Source organism: Neoarius graeffei, chromosome 2 (genome assembly GCF_027579695.1).
Source record: "Neoarius graeffei isolate fNeoGra1 chromosome 2, fNeoGra1.pri, whole genome shotgun sequence".
In the NCBI taxonomy this organism is placed as follows: domain Eukaryota; kingdom Metazoa; phylum Chordata; class Actinopteri; order Siluriformes; family Ariidae; genus Neoarius; species Neoarius graeffei.
The window spans coordinates 75,367,626-75,386,887 of NC_083570.1; the positions used below are offsets into that span (position 1 = coordinate 75,367,626).

A 19,262-nucleotide genomic window follows, 5' to 3' on the forward strand; every position below is an offset into this window, starting at 1 on the left:
CCATAAGCGTGGAATCACTCATATATATATATATATATATATATATATATATATATACACACACATACACACACACACTCTGAATATTATGGTAATTACTGCAGTGCCATTCATATGTATTTGCCCCCCTTGAACTTTTCCAATAATTTTAGTATTATGACCTGAACCTGAAATTGACTTAATTGTGATTTTTACATCATGAACCTACACATAATAGTCTTTAGTAAAAATACACAGGTGATTATAGAAAATCACACACTGATTGGTCAAGAGATTCGGACGATTTCTCGATAATCACCTCGAGCGACTCGGCTAAATGGCGGCCAATCGCTTTGTCACAGTAAGTGAGGAAGAAATGCAAATTATGAAAGAAAATGCTGTTCGTAAAAGCACTAAAGATGCTACAAAGTTTGGTCTAAAACTATTCAAAGGTAAGGTGGAATTGTGATTTATTTTATGCATTTCAAAACAAAAGTATTTTATGTGAGTCGCGTAGGTAAGTGACACAAATCTGCGCCATGCCGTTATTACATCATATTTTGAAGATTGAAATAAATTATTTTTAAATACATTTTTTTTAAAAAAATAATCACCTGGGTATTTATACTAAAACAGTTATCTGAGACGAAGTCGAGGTTATTATTCACCGATATTCACTTCAACTTTGGTGAATAACTTAAATAGTATTGAAGTTGCGGGGGGGGGGGGGGGGATCAATATACGTATTTGGTGCAAGTCTTAACAAATGAAAAACACAAAAGTTAAGAAAAGTAAAGATGGGTATTTACCCCCTTTGTTGTGAAACTCCTAAATTAGTTGTGGTGCAACCAGTTCCCATCAAATGTCACATAATTACAATAAACGCGCCACATGATCTCAATATAAATACGCCTGTTCCTGGAAGACCTCTGCCTTTATTCGAGAATGTGTGGAAGAAGGTTCTCTGGTCTGAGCAAATGAAAATTGAACAATTTGGCCATGGCAAAAAGCACTGTTTGGCGTAAGCGCAACACTTCTCATCACTCTGCGTGTACCATCACCATGGTGGAGATGGTAGCATGTTTTCATCAGCAAGACTGGGAAACTGGTCAGGGCTGGAGCCGGATACAGGACAATCTTTGAGTAAACCCAGTTCCAGTCTGTCAGACACTTAAAACTGGGGCAGAGTTTCAAGTTCCAACAGGACAAAGACCCGAAAACAGACTACACTGGGGTAGTTCAGCATCAAGAACCAATGGTTACTGGTGTTCACCAATGGATTCAATCCAATCTAGGAGCTTGAGCAAGTTTGTCAAGATGAGTGTTCACAAATATCAGGATCCAGATGTTCAAAGCTGATAGAAATGTATCCCTGAAGACTTGCAGCTGTAATTGCAAACACGGGAGGTTCTACCAAGCATTGACCCGGGGGTGAATACTTACGCAAGCAACAAATGTCTGCTTTTTTTGTTTATTGAACCTGTGTGTTGCAACAGAAATATTTTACAGCTTCAAAGGTCAGACATGGTGTGCAAATCAAATAGCAAAAGTCTTAAATAAGCCCACTTCAGTTTCAGGTTGTAACATTTCAATATGTGGAAAACTGGAAAGGGGTGAATACTTATGCAAGGCACTGTATGTCCCAATTTATATACTATTTTAACATCCTGGGGTGGCACGGTGGTGTAGTGGTTAGAGCTGTCGCCTCAAAGCAAGAAGGTCCGGGTTCGAGCCTCGTGGCCGGCGAGGGCCTTTCTGTGTGGAGTTTGCATGTTCTCCCCGCGTCCGCGTGGGTTTCCTCCGGGTGCTCCGGTTTCCCCCACAGTCCAAAGACATGCAGGTTAGGTTAACTGGTGACTCTAAATTGAGCGTAGGTGTGAATGTGAGTGTGAATGGTTGTCTGTGTCTATGTGTCAGCCCTGTGATGACCTGGCGACTTGTCCAGGGTGTAACCCGCCTTTCGCCCGTAGTCAGCTGGGATGGGCTCCAGCTTGCCTGCGACCCTGTAGAACAGGATAAAGCGGCTACAGATAATGAGATGAGATATTAACATACTATTTAAGGCTACTGCATACAGTAATCTGACAAACCAGCCTAGATCCCACTTTACTGACCTTACGTGCTCTGCTTGGACTTGAAATGCTCTACTCACCATTTACAGCATGCGAGATGTTATCGAGAAATCTTGAATAGATGAGGGAAAAAAACCCTCTGTGTCCTCTGGAGAGTGTTTGCTTGCGTTGCACAAACTCATTCCTCCTCTACTGCACTGATTCTTTGAAAAGGCAATCAAAAGTCTTTCTCCCACTGGCCACACTGATTCAACATAATCAATCACCAAGCTTGGAGCACACGATACAAAACCTAGAGTGGACGGCTGATTGCGTTGCTGTGTCAGGACGCGAGGACGGAAGAACGAATGTGTCTGAGAATGTGGGAAAGGCAGGATCTGTGTTAAGGGAATGAGAGAGGAAAGACCCGGCATTAACATCGGTCTGAGATGATCAAATCGCGTAAACCACTTGATCAGGGATACAGACTGTACTGGAATCCCATCTGAGGTCTGAATACTGATTTGGCTGAGTTTCTTATAATGTGTGCAGAACTCCACTCGGAATACGGCCCTGAAACCGGCAACGCGTCCTGACACATTTTTCACCAACCACGCTTACTTACAAAATAATGACCCAAAAATAAAATCATGCAAGTAAGTATTTGGAAAGTATTCAATGTATAAAATGTATACAGTGGGTTACTTATTAATCAGAATTTGAATTACCTTTGAGTGCAATATAATATTAAAGAGTGTATAATTTTATACTAAGACGGATAGAAGGAACATTGGCAAATGTTACTGTGTCACTTTCTTATTTAAAGAAAATCCTAAGGACACCATCATCCTTTTCTCATAAAATCTTTTTTTTTTTACATTGAGGGGCCATCTAGTCAACATTATTCATGAAATTATGTGATGATGTCAACCAAGACAGGACACAAGGTACGGTGAGATATATATATATATATATATTTTTTTTTAGGCAGCACGGTGGTGTAGTGGTTAGCGCTGTCGCCACACAGCAAGAAGGACCCGAGTTCGAACCCAGCAGCCAGCGAGGGCCTTTCTGTGCGGAGTTTGCATGTTCTCCCCGTGTCCGCGTGGGTTTCCCCCGGGTGCTCCGGTTTCCCCCACAGTCCAAAGACATGCAGGTTAGGTTAACTGGTGACTCTAAATTGACCGTAGGTGTGAATGTGAGTGTGAATGGTTGTCTGTGTCTATGTGTCAGCCCTGTGATGACCTGGCGACTTGTCCAGGGTGTACCCCGCCTTTCGCCCGTAGTCAGCTGGGATAGGCTCCAGCTTGCCTGCGACCCTGTAGAACAGGATAAAGCGGCTAGAGATAATGAGATGAGACGAGGTGTCTGGAAAAATCCCAAGGGAGTCTGGAGCCAGATTCGTGACGTCACCTGCGGAAGCGCCAGCAGGCTGCGAGAGCTTTGCACGGTTTCAGTGCACAGCCTGTGTAGACCAAGTTTAACAGCTAGCGATTTTACATTGAAATATGGAATTGTCACTTGAGCGCAATGTTACTTCGCCTTTGGATAAAGAATGTAATGTTGCTACACCCTCCTACGATACATCTGTTAACCACATGGTTTTCCCCAAAGTGTTTTAGCTTATCGGGCCCGATACGCTTGCTCTGCCTGCCGATACGCTTAGTCGCTTTAGTTAAAATCCGATATGTTTAGATTTACACTGATAAGTTAAATTTCCTACCCACAAGTAACTAGATACATAGGAGAGCAAATAACAGATCCATTTACATATTGATTGATATTGGTGTTAAACAAGCGCTCTTTTTTTCTAATGTTTGTGTTGATTCTGTCAAAGTAATATGTCCGCGTGGTATGATGTAAACAAACTAATCTGTTGGCTACGTCAAGATCACGTGCTCAAACCGTTCAATAAAAATATCGAAAGAAAACGTCAGACATCCCGGAAGTTTCTGATTCATTATAAGCGATCTCATTGGCTGCTGATGTTGTCCCCCACCAGACGGAGAAAGCCGACTGATTTTAATAAGCTAGGAGAAGACTCGCTGGACAATTTGATCCACATCAGCATGGATGACAGCGAGATGGACTATGAGAGGGTTGGCCAACATTGGGCCGAGCAAAAGCCAAGGAGAATTAATCTGCTTTAAAGGAGCAGAAAACTTAATTCATTAGTTTGGGTTTGCAGAAAGATTATGTACTTATAAACACTCTCACAAAGTGAAGTTGTCCAAATGTGTCAAATACAGCATAATTTCAAATAATAATTCATAAGCATTTTTGGTAGTGTGATGCCCCTGGGATCCATTTAACAAAAGGCGGCTCTGGATTATTCTTTTATTAAAGGGTCACAGTGACATCACACTGCCAAATACGCTTATCATTATTATTCGAAATGATGCTCCATTTGACACTTATTAACACAATCTCTTCATGAATGTGTTTATAAATACATAATCTTTCTGCAAACTTAAATGTATGAATTAAGTTTTCTTTTCCTTTAAATATGTTTTAATCTTAATCTAGTCCATTTAATAAAGTGCCAAAATTTAAACTTTATAATATGCAGTTGCCTTACTTTTCTTTTCAGTGCATCTTAGTTATACATATATTACGGTAATTGCATCAGAAACATTCTAAATCATTACAGTTATAGTAATACAGCGATTTATTTTAAGGTGGCAGGTCTTAGGTTCAGATCCCTTTGTGATCAACAGGAGGTCATGATGATCGATTCTCTTCGTTGGATTGCATAAGATGGAGCAAACCGCTGGTCATATTTTCATGCACATTTTTGTTCCAACACTACTTGATCAGAGATAATTAAGTGCAAGGGATCCCCGTAGATTTTCAAATCTATCGTATACCTCAGGAATCTATAACAAAAAAGAGTTTAACTTGCATGTTGAACTTTAAGGTGAAATTTCAAATGTGTATACATTAATACTATTTAGGTCAGAAATCATTGAAACACTGTTAAAATCTATCCTATAATCATGGATCTAAAACCTCTCAGAGACCCTGAAAATGCACCTGAGAGCATCTATTTTCAAAAAATTTTCCGAGGGGGACATGCCCCCCCCAGGACACCCCTAGTTTCGCTTCACGCCGCTGCCGCTCAATTGTCTGTGTTTTATCATGCCAGAATTTAGGGCTTTAATTTTTTTCTGGGGAAAACACTGAATCGTTTTAATAATTACGTGATAACGTTGAAGAAATTTGCAGGAAACCACCAGGTCGTTTTCTCATAAACAAACCAGCGCTGATGTAGGATTCAGAGGGAGGCGTCCCGCACGTGACATCATGAAAATCGATGTTTGCCGGGAAATCCAAACGCCAAGTTTTTTCAGAGGCGGACCAATTCGCCTCAAATGGCTTGGTTTCAACTGAATTTTTCTGGTATTGCACAAGGTAAAAAAATTGCACAAAAAGCAAAATGTGGCAGATATTTGACCAAAGTTTAATATAAAATAGGAGAATTACATTGATCTTGCTCCTGAATTTACCCGTGATATGCACTTTAACATGGGGCAGCCATGAGCGAGGCACCTAAACCCCAACTGCTCCCCGGATACTGTAGCATAGCTGCCCGCTGCTCTGGGTATGTGTGTGTGCTCATTGCTCACTTGTGTGTGTTCACTGCTTCAGATGGGTTAAATGCAGAGGAGGAATTTCACTGTGTGCTTGAGTGTAAAGGCTTCTTGTCTTGGCGAGATGGTTTCACTGTTTATACATGTAAATAATCTGAAACAATTAACAGTTACTCCACGAAATCGAGTCATTCATGAGCTGATAGCTATAAGCCATGTACGACAAGATTGAGTGGAAAAATTTTGATTCTATCCACATTCACTGGATTTTGAGAAACAGAGCATTTTTTTATTTTTTGCAAATCTGATAAATAAAAACTTTCTACAAAATGTCCGACAGAATCTCATCTCATCTCATTATCTCTAGCCGCTTTATCCTGTCCTACAGGGTCGCAGGCAAGCTGGAGCCTATCCCAGCTGACTACAGGCGAAAGGCGGGGTACACCCTGGACAAGTCGCCAGGTCATCACAGGGCTGACACATAGACACAGACAACCATTCACACTCACATTCACACCTACGGTCAATTTAGAGTCACCAGTTAACCTAACCTGCATGTCTTTGGACTGTGGGGGAAACCGGAGCACCCGGAGGAAACCCACGCGGACACGGGGAGAACATGCAAACTCCGCACAGAAAGGCCCTCGCCGCCCACGGGGCTCAAACCCGGACCTTCTTGCTGTGAGGCAACAGCGCTAACCACTATACCACCGTGCCGCCCGTCCGACAGAATCATTTCCACTTAGTATGTAAACAAACCAGTGAAATGACAGGAACAATTTGTGATTTTTTTTTAATAATAATAATAATAATAATAATAATTCTTGAAAAGAAAAAAAAAGACACGCTCTTACCATCAAATACTTTTATTCCATATTTTGTTGCTTTTTTTGTATGTTTTGGGGTTTTGTTTTCGAGTAGTTTTATTTCATCCTCGGTTAGTTCAGCAACACACTCCACCATTTTGTTTTTCTCTACTCACGGTATATGAACTGATATCCTAGTAGGAGAGTAGCCAATCAGAGCAAGCGATTGCTCATATCCAGTGAATGTGGACAGAATAATTGTTCATATTCACTTTGTTCTGAGTTTGTGTGTAATCAGTGAAGAAGTAAAGATTAGCCCTGGCACTGATTTTAAAGCAAACACTTCCGTAGAAATTAGCTCTGCTTCCCTACTGCGGTGCTGTTGACTTACTTATAGATTTGTAGATTACACTTCAAACTAAAGACCGATGAAGTGTGTGTGCGCGCGCGTGTGTGTGGCTGACTCTGCATAGTCACAATGATTCTTGGCTTTCTATACATTCATCATGGGAAAGAATGCACTAATTGTGACATCACATTTTTCAAATTTCCTATTTGTAACAAATAGGAACTCTGTGAAACAATTCTTCAGCTGTAATTCAATGCATTTTAGGCAAAATGTCAACTGGATTACATGAAACCATTGAAGCGTATTAAGAGTCGTGCAGGCTCGGATATGTGGCTTTTGCATCATTTATGGCAAGAGGAAAAACTTGTTATATTTTTTGAGTGCTTAAACAACAATTTTTAATGATCATTTTTAAAGAGGGGCGGCACGGTGGTGTAGTGGTTAGCGCTGTCGCCTCACAGCAAGAAGGTCTGGGTTCGAGCCCCGTGGCCGGCGAGGGCCTTTCTGTGTGGAGTTTGCATGTTCTCCCCGTGTCCGCGTGGGTTTCCTCCAGGTGCTCCGGTTTCCCCCACAGTCCAAAGACATGCAGGTTAGGTTAACTGGTGACTCTAAATTGACCGTAGGTGTGAATGTGAGTGTGAATGGTTGTCTGTGTCTATGTGTCAGCCCTGTGATGACCTGGCGACTTGTCCAGGGTGTACCCCGCCTTTCGCCCGTAGTCAGCTGGGATAGGCTCCAGCTTGCCTGCGACCCTGTAGAACAGGATAAAGCAGCTAGAGATAATGAGATGAGATTTTAAATTTGGTGCAGCCAATCCAGAGAAATTAGTGAAAATGTTGAAAAACTTTTCATCTTAACAGAAAATTAAGTTTGGTGAAAATCAGCTGGAAACTTTGTGATGTGTGAAGTGATATTAATGCATAGCACACATGTACTTGGCCTACAAAGTCATATTTATAGGTTGTTTTTCAGTATAAATGTTTTGGTGAAGGATGTATTCTCGATTAAGGAATGTATATACAGTGGTGCTTGAAAGTTTGTGAACCCTTTAAAATTTTCTATATTTCTGCATAAATATGACCTAAAACATCATCAGATTTTCACACAAGTCCTAAAAGTAGATAAAGAGAACCCAGTTAAACAAATGAGACAAAAATATTATACTTGGTTATTTATTTATTGAGGAAAATAATCCAATATTACATATCTGTGAGTGGCAAAAGTATGTGAACCTTTGCTTTCAGTATCTGGTGTGACCCCCCGTGCAGCAATAACTGCAACTAAACGTTTCTGGTAACTGTTGATCAGTCCTGCACACCGGCTTGGAGGAATTTTAGCCCATTCCTCCGTACAGAACAGCTTCAACTCTGGGATGTTGGTGGGTTTCCTCACATGAACTGCTCGCTTCAGGTCCTTCCACAACATTTCGATTGGATTAAGGTCAGGACTTTGACTTGGCCATTCCAAAACATTAACTTTATTCTTCTTTAATCATTCTTTGGTAGAACGACTTGTGTGCTTAGGGTTGTTGTCTTGCTGCATGACCCACCTTCTCTTGAGATTCAGTTCATGGACAGATGTCCTGACATTTTCCTTTAGAATTCGCTGGTATAATTCAGAATTCATTGTTCCATCAATGATGGCAAGCCATCCTGGCCCAGATGCAGCAAAACAGGCCCAAACCATGATACTACCACCACCATGTTTCACAGATGGGATAAGGTTCTTATGCTGGAATGCAGTGTTTTCCTTTCTCCAAACATAACGCTTCTAATTTAAACTGAAAATTCTATTTTGGTCTCATCCGTCCACAAAACATTTGTCCAATAGCCTTCTGGCTTGTCCACGTGATCTTTAGCAAACTGCAGACGAGCAGCAATGTTCTTTTTGGAGAGCAGTGGCTTTCTCCTTGCAACCCTGCCATGCACACCATTGTTGTTCAGTGTCCTCCTGATGGTGGACTCATGAACATTAACATTAGCCAATGTGAGAGAGGCCTTCAGTTGCTTAGAAGTTACCCTGGGGTCCTTTGTGACCTCGCCGACTATTACACACCTTGCTCTTTGAGTGATCTTTGTTGGTCGACCACTCCTGGGGAGGGTAACAATGGTCTTGAATTTCCTCCATTTGTACACAATCTGTCTGACTGTGGATTGGTGGAGTCCAAACTCTTTAGAGATGGTTTTGTAACCTCTTCCAGCCTGATGAGCATCAACAACGCTTTTTCTGAGGTCCTCAGAAATCTCCTTTGTTTGTGCCATGATACACTTCCACAAACGTGTTGTGAAGATCAGACTTTGATAGATCCGTTCTTTAAATAAAACAGGGTGCCCACTCACACCTGATTGTCATTCCATTGATTGAAAACAGCGGACTCTAATTTTTCACCTTCAAATTAACTGCTAATCCTAGAGGTTCACATACCGGTACTTTTGCCACTCACAGATCTGTAATATTGGATTATTTTCCTCAATAAATAAATGACAGAGTATAATATTTTTGTCTCATTTGTTTAATTGGCTTCTCTTTATCTACTTTTAGGACTTGTGTGAAAATCTGATCATGTTTTAGGTCATATTTATGCAGAAATATAGAAAATTCTAAAGGGTTCACAAACTTTCAAGCAGCACTGTACACCAAAATGGGAAAAATAATTGGTCATTTTTTTGAAGGACTCATTTTAAATCGCTATATTGCAGAATAAACATTTGTTACACTGGACTCACTTTGTGGTGACATGCCCCAAGTAATGATATAAAACAGTGCTAATTTAACAAAGCCAATGCAGTTAAAACAAAATGCAATGACTGCAAATTAGCCATATCACTGAGTTTAGTTTAAATATTCTCTAAAGAACATTTAGCTCTCTGTATTGCAAAAAGCGTGATTAGGCTTCACGCCCGCAAATGCAAATGCATTTCTCAGCGAGTGTGGTGGTGTAAATACTTCGGTCCTTCTTTGGTCATATTTTTTTTATTTAAACGAGACTCTCGATATTTTAATGAGGCATAATATATTTTTATTTACAGCATGGTATCTAGACTATAAAATATATAAAGCTGAAACTGCAGGAGATTTCTGCGTTCCCACATTTCATACTGGATCCTGGGTTTATTTCTGTCTAAACCAGATGTGTGACAGACTGTATCCTCAAACCCTGCATATTCAGTGAGCTCTAATTCACCAAACGACTTCCCTCACTGATATATACACACTGTATTTAGCGATGCGTGTGTGTCAGTGTGTGACTCAGTCATGTACAGAGAATAACCAGAGAACCAATCGACATTTAATTACAATCACAATGAAAATAGGGAGGGCCATTTCCCAACTTCCACTCATCAGTCAGAGCAGGACACACACACACACACACACACCTAATTTAGCCCTCACTGCTGCGACTGGAAAATTGTTCTCTCACTACGCGGTGACCAATGAGCTGAGGGGACCATTTTAAATTCTGTAAGCAATAAAAGCGTGTGTTTATGTGTGTACACTCACGAAGCAGAGCGACCGCGCTGATGTGTGTCAAGAATACGTTTGTTTCTATGCTAATTTGCGTAAGTGTGTGTATGACCTTGATATGTGCAGTTGTTATAGTTGTAGATTCATGTCAGACTCAGCACTGGCAAACATCCAGAGGAGCAATAACCTGCCTACACCGCTGTCCTTCGTGTATACGTCTATGAGCATGTGTGGTAAATCCTCCTTCCTTCAGAACTGTGTGTGTGTCCTGAATGCTTACACCACTGCCCTTCATAAGCCTGCCTAGATTTGCTGAGACCTTCCTTCCTCCCTCTTTCTTCCCGTGGCCCTGAGAAACCACACAAGCAGTCTTAATAGCCTCATACATCTAAAGACCTTCAAAACACCCCCTCCTTCCAGCCCTCCAACCTCATTTAGGAATTTTAGTGCACACTCAGGAGGACTGGCTCAGAACATTACCAGGGTTCAGAGAAAATATTTTAGAAACATTTTCCATTTTAGGCTCGACGCCTGGGGAGAGATTAGATGTTTAGACTCTCTTTTCAAAGTGACAATATGAGCTTACAATTATTTGTCAGAAACCTTATGTGCCTCCCTAATAAATGCGATGACCTTTGTGGTGAAGACAGAATAATAATTTATCGATTGACTCAGGCTACATTACCGGCTTCTGCCGGTCGTGATGGATATTTTTGTGGTAAATAACAGCTCAGTGAAAAGGAGCCCGATTTCTTAACACTCAGGCCGAGTACTCACATCAATAAAATTGTATAAATCAGGGTTGCTCCAGTTACCGTACCTGTAAATTTGACATTTGAAATGGTACGGTATCATCATTTCACAAATCTTGGAAGCTAATGTGACTGCATTTCTCTGCTTTTTTCACTCTACTTTGAAATACGCCTTTAAGGAGTTTGGTTTTTCGCCCGACCTTTAACCCTATGTTCATACCAAATACGGCAAAAGCGTCAAGGCTCACTGATTCGCATGGGGCACGAAGGCTAGCCCATATTTGTGATATGGTCCGATCCTACAGAAGAGCTACTGTAGCACAAACTGCTGAAAAAAAAGTTCATGCTGACACCTTTCTGTTTTAACCAGCATTAACTTTTTCAGCAGTTTGTGCTACAGTAGCTCTTCTGTGGGGTTGGACCATATGGGCTAGCCTTCATGCTCCATGCAAATCAGTGAGCCTCAGCCGCCCATGACGCCATCACCGGTTCACCGGTTGTCCTTCCTTGGACCACTTTTGGTAGCCAGTGCATACCGGGAACACCCCACAAGATGTGCCATTATGGAGATGCTCAGACCCAGTTATCCAGCCATCACAATCTGGCCCTTGTCAAAGTCACTCAGATCCTTATGCTTGCCCATTTTTCCTGCTTCCAACACATCAACTTCAAGAACTGACTGTTCTCTTGCTGCCTAAAATATCCCACCACTGTAATGAGATAATCAATCAATCAATGTAATTCATTTTATCTGTCAGTGTTTTTAATTTTATGGCTGATCGGTGTGTATATAAGATCTACTTAAATATTATGAGATTAAAGCATGTCTCGTGGTATGTATGCTGGACTTGCTTCTCATCCAACAGGCTTCATCAGTTTAGCCAGGTGTTAAAGCTTATTCACGATCCCACAAATCTAGTTATCTTGACCTATTCATACTACATTTATAAGTTTCCTCAAAGTTTCTTTTCCTGGTTGAAGAATTCTAATGGCCCTTTTCCACTACCCTTTTTCAGCTCACTTCAGCTCACTTCAGCCCGACACGGCTCGCGTTTCGACTACCAAAAACCAGCACGACTCAGCTCGCTTCAGCCCTGCTTAGCCCCTAAAACTCGCACCGTTTTGGAGTGGGGCTGAAGCGAGCCAAACCGTGCCGAGTGAGGTTGGGGGCGTGAGCAGACACTCCCCTGTGCACTGATTGGTGAGGAGGAGTGTCCTCACATGCCCACACACGCCCCGCGAGCGCGCTGGGATCTGTAAACACCGCAAACCCGGAAGAAGAATAATTACGAATTACAAGAATTTCTGAAGCCTTATGCGCCTTGCCTCATCTATACGCTCTTGCCAGTATCTGTTGGCGTTGTCGGTGACAACAAGCCACAGCACCAAGACCAGCAACACTAACGACTCCATGTCCTCCATGTTTATTGTTTACTATTCGGGTCGTGAGACTACCGCTTAAAAGATCACTGAATCAGTGACAATACAGAGCATCGTGGACGAGTTCGCGGAGCGCAAGGCTCGTCGTATGCCCTTCAAATAATGCGCGCAGTAGGCTATTGATGTTTTATTATGAGCCATGTACAGTATGTCACCTAATGTTTTTTGTTTCTGAGTTACATGTTCGTTTGAAGGACTTAATGTACAAAATAACATAGTTGCACCCCGTAGTGTTGAAATTGGTAAACACAGTGCATTCAGTGAGGTTTGCACCGCCCTCCTTTTATTTCTGACTCTTCCTGTCAGCGTTGCAACCTCTGAGCGCTCATTCGTATGCCCTTCAAATAATGTGCGCAGTATAGGCTATTGATGTTTTATTATGAGCCATGTACAGTATCCTAATGTTTTTTGTTTCTGAGTTACATGTTCGTTTGAAGGACTTGATGTACTAAATAACATAGTTGCACCCGGTAGTGTTGAAATTGGTAAACACCGCAGTTGCGGACATTTTGTAGCCTAAAATGATGTTATGATAAGCTTTAATAAAGGGCCCGGTCATTTGCCCTGCCCCCAGCCCGGCTCTGACTTGTTCCGCCACTGTCACTGATGTCACTGTTTGCGCTGCTTAACGACATCACGTGACGTCCACCCACTTTCGCTAACTCCACCCAATGTGTCCACCCACTTCCAGCCAGCACGGTTCAGCGCGGTTGTAGTCGAAATGCAACTCCAACAGCCCCGCTCAGCCCGACTCAGCTCGACTCAGCACGGCACGGCTCAGCCGCGTTTGTAGTGGAAAAGCGGCATAAGGGTGTTCTACTCAGACCATTTTAGGATGCAATGTGTAGTGCTATAACAGACATCCAAAAAGATCTGAAAAGATTGAAAGCATTTAGAAACATTAACACAAATTTCTTAAAATGTACCAAAATCCAGGAGGTTAACTTTTGTGCTTTTGTACAGAGACCGCAAACAGAAACTCCAATATACAGGGTTGGCCAAAATTATGTTAACACTTGAATGGGAGAAACCAATCGGCCCTGTAGTGGAAGTTCATCAATGGCGTACTGCTGCACCATCTGTAAGTAGACATCTGACATCACCGTTGGGGTGTCGAAAAAGTAGGGCCCAATTACGCCAGCAGCGGTCACGGCGCATCACACACTCAGGAGAAAAATAATCCATTGGTGTTAACATAATTTTGACTAACCCTGTACTTCACCATTTTTTGAACTTCAATGAATGTCCTATTAACCTTCAGCTCCCTGCTCTGAAGAAGAACGGCTGCTTACCAGAGGCCTTTGTTCCAGAACAGCAGCGCCAGGCGGCTGCGGTTGTCCTGCCAGTAGAGGTGCCAGGCCGGCTGGGGCCACACCGTTTTGCTCAGCATGGTCAAGCTCACCCAGCTGCTGTGTAATCGAGTCCATCTCCTCCTGCAGTTTCTCGGTGTGAACGCTGATTTCAGCAATCTTCTCAGCAGCCTGTGCTGTCAAAAAGGCCTCCTTCAGATCTACCAGGTGAAGCACGCGCCACTCCTCCAGGCGCACCAGCTTCTGCAACTCATCAAATTGCTGGTTCACGTAGTGCTCGAGCTCCTCTGGGCTCATCTGGCCAAGGAAAAGAACAGAGAAATTAACGAGGGATGGAGGGATAGGCAGAAAATGAGATAAGAAACTGAGAACGAGAGATATGAAATCAGAGAGAAAAAGATAATTCGAGGAGACACTGGCACAGGCTTGCCAAATGAGCTACATCAAATTTTGGCCCTCTTATAAAAATTGCTAAATGGAAATATGGAGCACAGGCACAGGTGGAAGAGCTGAGGACTAATGGTATATGAAGAAAGGGAGGAAGTAGGTAACAACAAAAGAGACGACAGTCCTGTGACAACGATTAGGCGAAGAGCTCGGGGGATCAAACTTGTCATTTTAATAGCAGATAGTAAGGTTTTTCACATCCCATTTCACAATAAAGACTTTGGCTTAGAGTGCCAACATCCTACGCCATCTGTTCAGGTTTCAGCTCTTAAGTGCATCATGTACTCCCTTCAAACCCATTTCCTACTTTCCCTTCAGGACCTGTTTACAATCATTAATTAGAAACCCTACTTTTACGGCTAATGCACCATGACAACCCCTCACAACCATACTGACTCACAATCTTCTACCTCTCTCTCTCATGTGTCACTTATTCAGGAATAGCCTTGAGGCAGTTGAAGTCCATGCAGCCAGTTTACTCTCCTTCCGAGTCTGGAACAAATACAAGCCCGAAGACCTTGTACAGTTGTACACAGGTCACGCCAACTCTACTGCAGTCTGGCAATAAAGACCAAATGATCCATCAGCAAGTGGCCAGAAGTAGAGAAAGTCTATTATCTTTCGCTCTTCCCCTGTCCCTCATACCCTTTTTATGAAAGGAGAACTGAAGGCAAATTTTTTATTATCAAAATTCTCATCTCATCTCATCTCCTCATCTCTAGCCGCTTTATCCTGTTCTACAGGGTCGCAGGCAAGCTGGAGCTTATCCCAGCTGACTACGGGCGAAAGGCGGGGTACACCCTGGACAAGTCGCCAGGTCATCACAGGGCTGACACATAGACACAGACAACCATTCACACTCACATTCACACCTACGCTCAATTTAGAGTCACCAGTTAACCTAACCTGCATGTCTTTGGACTGTGGGGGAAACCGGAGCACCTGGAGGAAACCCACGCAGACACGGGGAGAACATGCAAACTCCGCACAGAAAGGCCCTCGCCGGCCACGGGGCTCAAACCCGGACCTTCTTGCTGTGAGGCGACAGCGCTAACCACTACACCACTGTACCGCCCTATCAAAATTCTATTTATCTCATTTTATTAAATATCGGAATGCATTTCTGACAGCTATTTTGTCACTGCTATAGCAAGTTATGAGTGTTTGAAATATGCTCTGTAATATATCAGTCCATATGTCACAGCAAGGGCCATAAATGAGATTCGTTGAGACCTGTGCAAGACATCGTAGGACGGAAGTAAAACGTAAAGAGGAAATCAAAGTGACCAACCCTGTGTCCTAAATTGCTCACTCATTCACTATTCCTTACTCCCAATATAGGAAATTACTATATAGAGCAGCCTTTCTCAACCGGGGTGCCGTCTGGCTTCATTAGGGGTGCCGTCAAAAAATTATATATTCTAACAGTGTAATAAATAAAATGAATTAAAATTCCAAAAAAACAATAGTTACACTAACATAGATCATTGCTGCCTCATGCATCATCAAAATTTGTCTCATGGCCCCCTTTCCCATATCACAACGTCACTGCCGGGGTCAGCGTGACTGCGTATATTTTATATGGGGGTGCCTTGAGAATCTGCATACTTCTGAAGGGTGCTGTGACTGAAAAAAGGTTGAGAAATGCTGATATAGAGGACTATATAGTGAGCTCATTGGTAAAATTAAAAAAAAAAAAAAACCACGCTTTCGGACACTAGTCCATCGCGCTGGTATTTACATCATTACTGTCGCACGATTAAAACATGCCAGATCAGTCAGCTGGTGGGTTTTCAAAATAATAAAATACATGCATGTATTTTTATGATAAATCCATATTATACTGCACGCATTTCCCACATTAATCAATACAAAGCACCTGCATCTTTCAGTTCTTTTAAATCAAGGCTGAATACTTTCTTCTTTGCCGCGGCCTTTTATTAAATCAAATTTGAGATGTTTAATTTGATATCTTTCAGTGCGACCGCAATGCATGATGGGACATATTGCTTGGTTAGTGACCATCACTGCTTTGCGTGATGCATTGTGGGATACTTTGAGTCCATTATATAGGGTGTAAATAATCCTCACTATCGTTTTGGACAGTGCTACAAAATGGTGTCCTCACTATACAGCGCCCTAAATAGTGAGTAGGGAGCGATTTCAGACACAGGGCAACATCTGCCAACGTTGTCAAAAGACGCGCGCGCCCTCTTTCGAATGCTGACGTAATCAAGCCAGAAGTTTTGATAGCGATCAGGAAAGTTTGAAAAAAGTAGGAAGTAATCGTTATTTAAACTCATTTTTGTGCAGCATTTCGTTTGGAAAACAGTTTTCAAAATGGCAGCACTGACACCTGGCTGACACTTCACGTTTCGAAGTCTCGCACAAGTCTCGTGAAGATCGCGCGGATAAGCTACGCCTGCTGTGGACCAAACGAACTAAATTCAACATGGCTAAAAACCGAATAGGCCGATAAGTCTCATCTCATTATCTCTAGCCGCTTTATCCTTCTACAGGGTCGCAGGCAAGCTGGAGCCTATCCCAGCTGACTACGGGCGAAAGGCGGGGTACACCCTGGACAAGTCGCCAGGTCATCACAGGGCTGACACATAGACAACCATTCACACTCACATTCACACCTACGGTCAATTTAGAGCCACCAGTTAACCTAACCTGCATGTCTTTGGACTGTGGGGGAAACCGGAGCACCCGGAGGAAACCCACGCGGACACGGGGAGAACATGCAAACTCCACACAGAAAGGCCCTCGCCGGCCACGGGGCTCGAACCCGGACCTTCTTGCTGTGAGGCGACGGCGCTAACCAGTACACCACTGTGCCGCCCAGGCCGATAAGTGTAATATTTAATTGCAATTAGTTGCCACTACAAGTCACGATATAAGGTTACTAAAACTGAAAACGGAATTGAATAACATGTTAATTAAGAAATAAAGCAAGTTTAAAAATGACTTCAGTACTCCTTTAAGATAAATCTGTTACTATGTGAATAGTGTTTCCTTTGATACAAGCCCGGTTTCATTAGCCAAAACCTTGACCTTACATAAGAGAAGTAAGATCTCCAAGGTAAAAGTTTATCTCAAGCTTCATAGCAGATATAATTGTACTGATTTATGCATGACTGAACACAGAGTCATAATACAGTACACGGGGGTCCAAGCAAGTGGAGATTTCAATACTGAGAGTAAGACAATGATTGGGGAAATCAAGAATATGCTAAGGAGAAGGGATAAAATCAGTTCCATGTAAGGAAATGGAACAGGCCTCAACATTAACTTTTGACACCTTAAATGGCCTCAAAAATTTTTGCCCCCCTTGAATTTCCTTTTGCCCTAAAATTTTGTAGTATTTCGGCAAGTTAAGTACACGGTTCAAGGCAATACTGATATGTTTTCTAGGGGTATAATTGAGTTATTTATACAAAAAGTACGTCTTAAAAAATAAATGTTTTTTTAAAAAAACATTTATTTCTGCAACAGAACAAGACAACATGAACATGAACATAAACATGAAACATAAATCAATATCATATACGTAAGACTTACGTACTGTACTAGTACGCAATACAGTGGTGCTTGAAAGTTTGTGAACCCTTTAGAATTTTCTATATTTCTGCATAAATATGACCTAAAACAACATCAGATTTTCACACAAGTCCTCAAAGTAGAAAAAGAGAACCCAGTTAAACAAATGAGACAAAAATATAATGCTTGGTCATTTATTTATTGAGGAAAATGACCCAATATTACATATCTGTGAGTGGCAAAAGTATGTGAACCTTTGCTTTCAGTATCTGGTGTGACCCCCTTGTGCAGCAATAACTGCAACTAAACGTTTCCGGTAACTGTTGATCAGTCCTGCACACCGGCTTGGAGGAATTTTAGCCCATTCCTCCGTACAGAACAGCTTCAACTCTGGGATGTTGGTGGGTTTCCTCACATGAACTGCTCGCTTCACGTCCTTCCACAACATTTTGACTGGATTAAGGTCAAGACTTTGACTTGGCCATTCCAAAATATTAACTTTATTCTTCTTTAACCATTCTTTGGTAGAACAACTTGTGTGCTTTGGGTCGTTGTCTTGCTGCATCACCCACCTTCTCTTGAGATTCAGTTCATGGACAGATGTCCTGCCATTTTCCTTTAGAATTCGCTGGTATAATTCAGAATTCATTGTTCCATCAATGATGCCAAGCCGTCCTGGCCCAGATACAGCAAAACAGGCCCAAACCATGATACTACCACCACCATGTTTCACAGATGGGATAAGGTTCTTATGCTGCAATGCAGTGTTTTCCTTTCTCCAAACATAACGCTTCTCATTTAAACTGAAAATTCTATTTTGGTCTCATCCGTCCACAAAACATTTTTCCAATAGCCTTCTGGCTTGTCCATGTGATCTTTAGCAAACTGCAGACGAGCAGCAATGGTCTTTTTGGAGAGCAGTGGCTTTCTCCTTGCAACCCTGCCATGCACACCATTGTTGTTCAGTGTCCTCCTGATGGTGGACTCATGAACATTAGCCAATGTGAGAGAGGCCTTCAGTTGCTTAGAAGTTACCCTGGGGTCCTTTGTGACTTGGCCGAATATTACACGCCTTGCTCTTGGAGTGAACTTTGTTGGTCGACCACTCCTGGGGAGGGTAACAATGGTCTTGAATTTCCTCCATTTGTACACAATCTGTCTGACTGTGGATTGGTGGAGTCCAAACTCTTTAGAGATGGCTTTGTAACCTCTTCCAGCCTGATGAGCATCAACAACGCTTTTTCTGAGGTCCTCAGAAATCTCCTATGTTTGTGCCATGATACACTTCCGCAAGCATGTGTTGTGAAGATCAGACTTTGATAGATCCCTGTTCTTTAAATAAAACAGGGTGCCCACTCACACCTGATTGTCATCCCATTGATTGAAAACACCAGACTCTAATTTCACCTTCAAATTAACTGCTAATCCTAGAGGTTCACATACTTTTGCCACTCACAGATATGTAATATTGGATCATTTTCCTCAATAAATAAATGACCAAGTATAATATTTTTGTCTCATTTGTTTAAC

General features: G+C 42.1%; 1 protein-coding gene across 1 annotated transcript in view; it reads right to left on the reverse strand.

The window, feature by feature from the left end:
- Positions 1-19,262, reverse strand: part of trim44 (tripartite motif containing 44) — a 179,578-nt gene that overhangs the window by 85,532 nt on the left and 74,784 nt on the right. Inside the window, exon 4 of the mRNA XM_060914990.1 lies at positions 13,725-14,039. Coding sequence (XP_060770973.1) covers positions 13,725-14,039 — 315 coding nt within the window. The remainder of the gene's footprint in view (positions 1-13,724; positions 14,040-19,262) is intronic.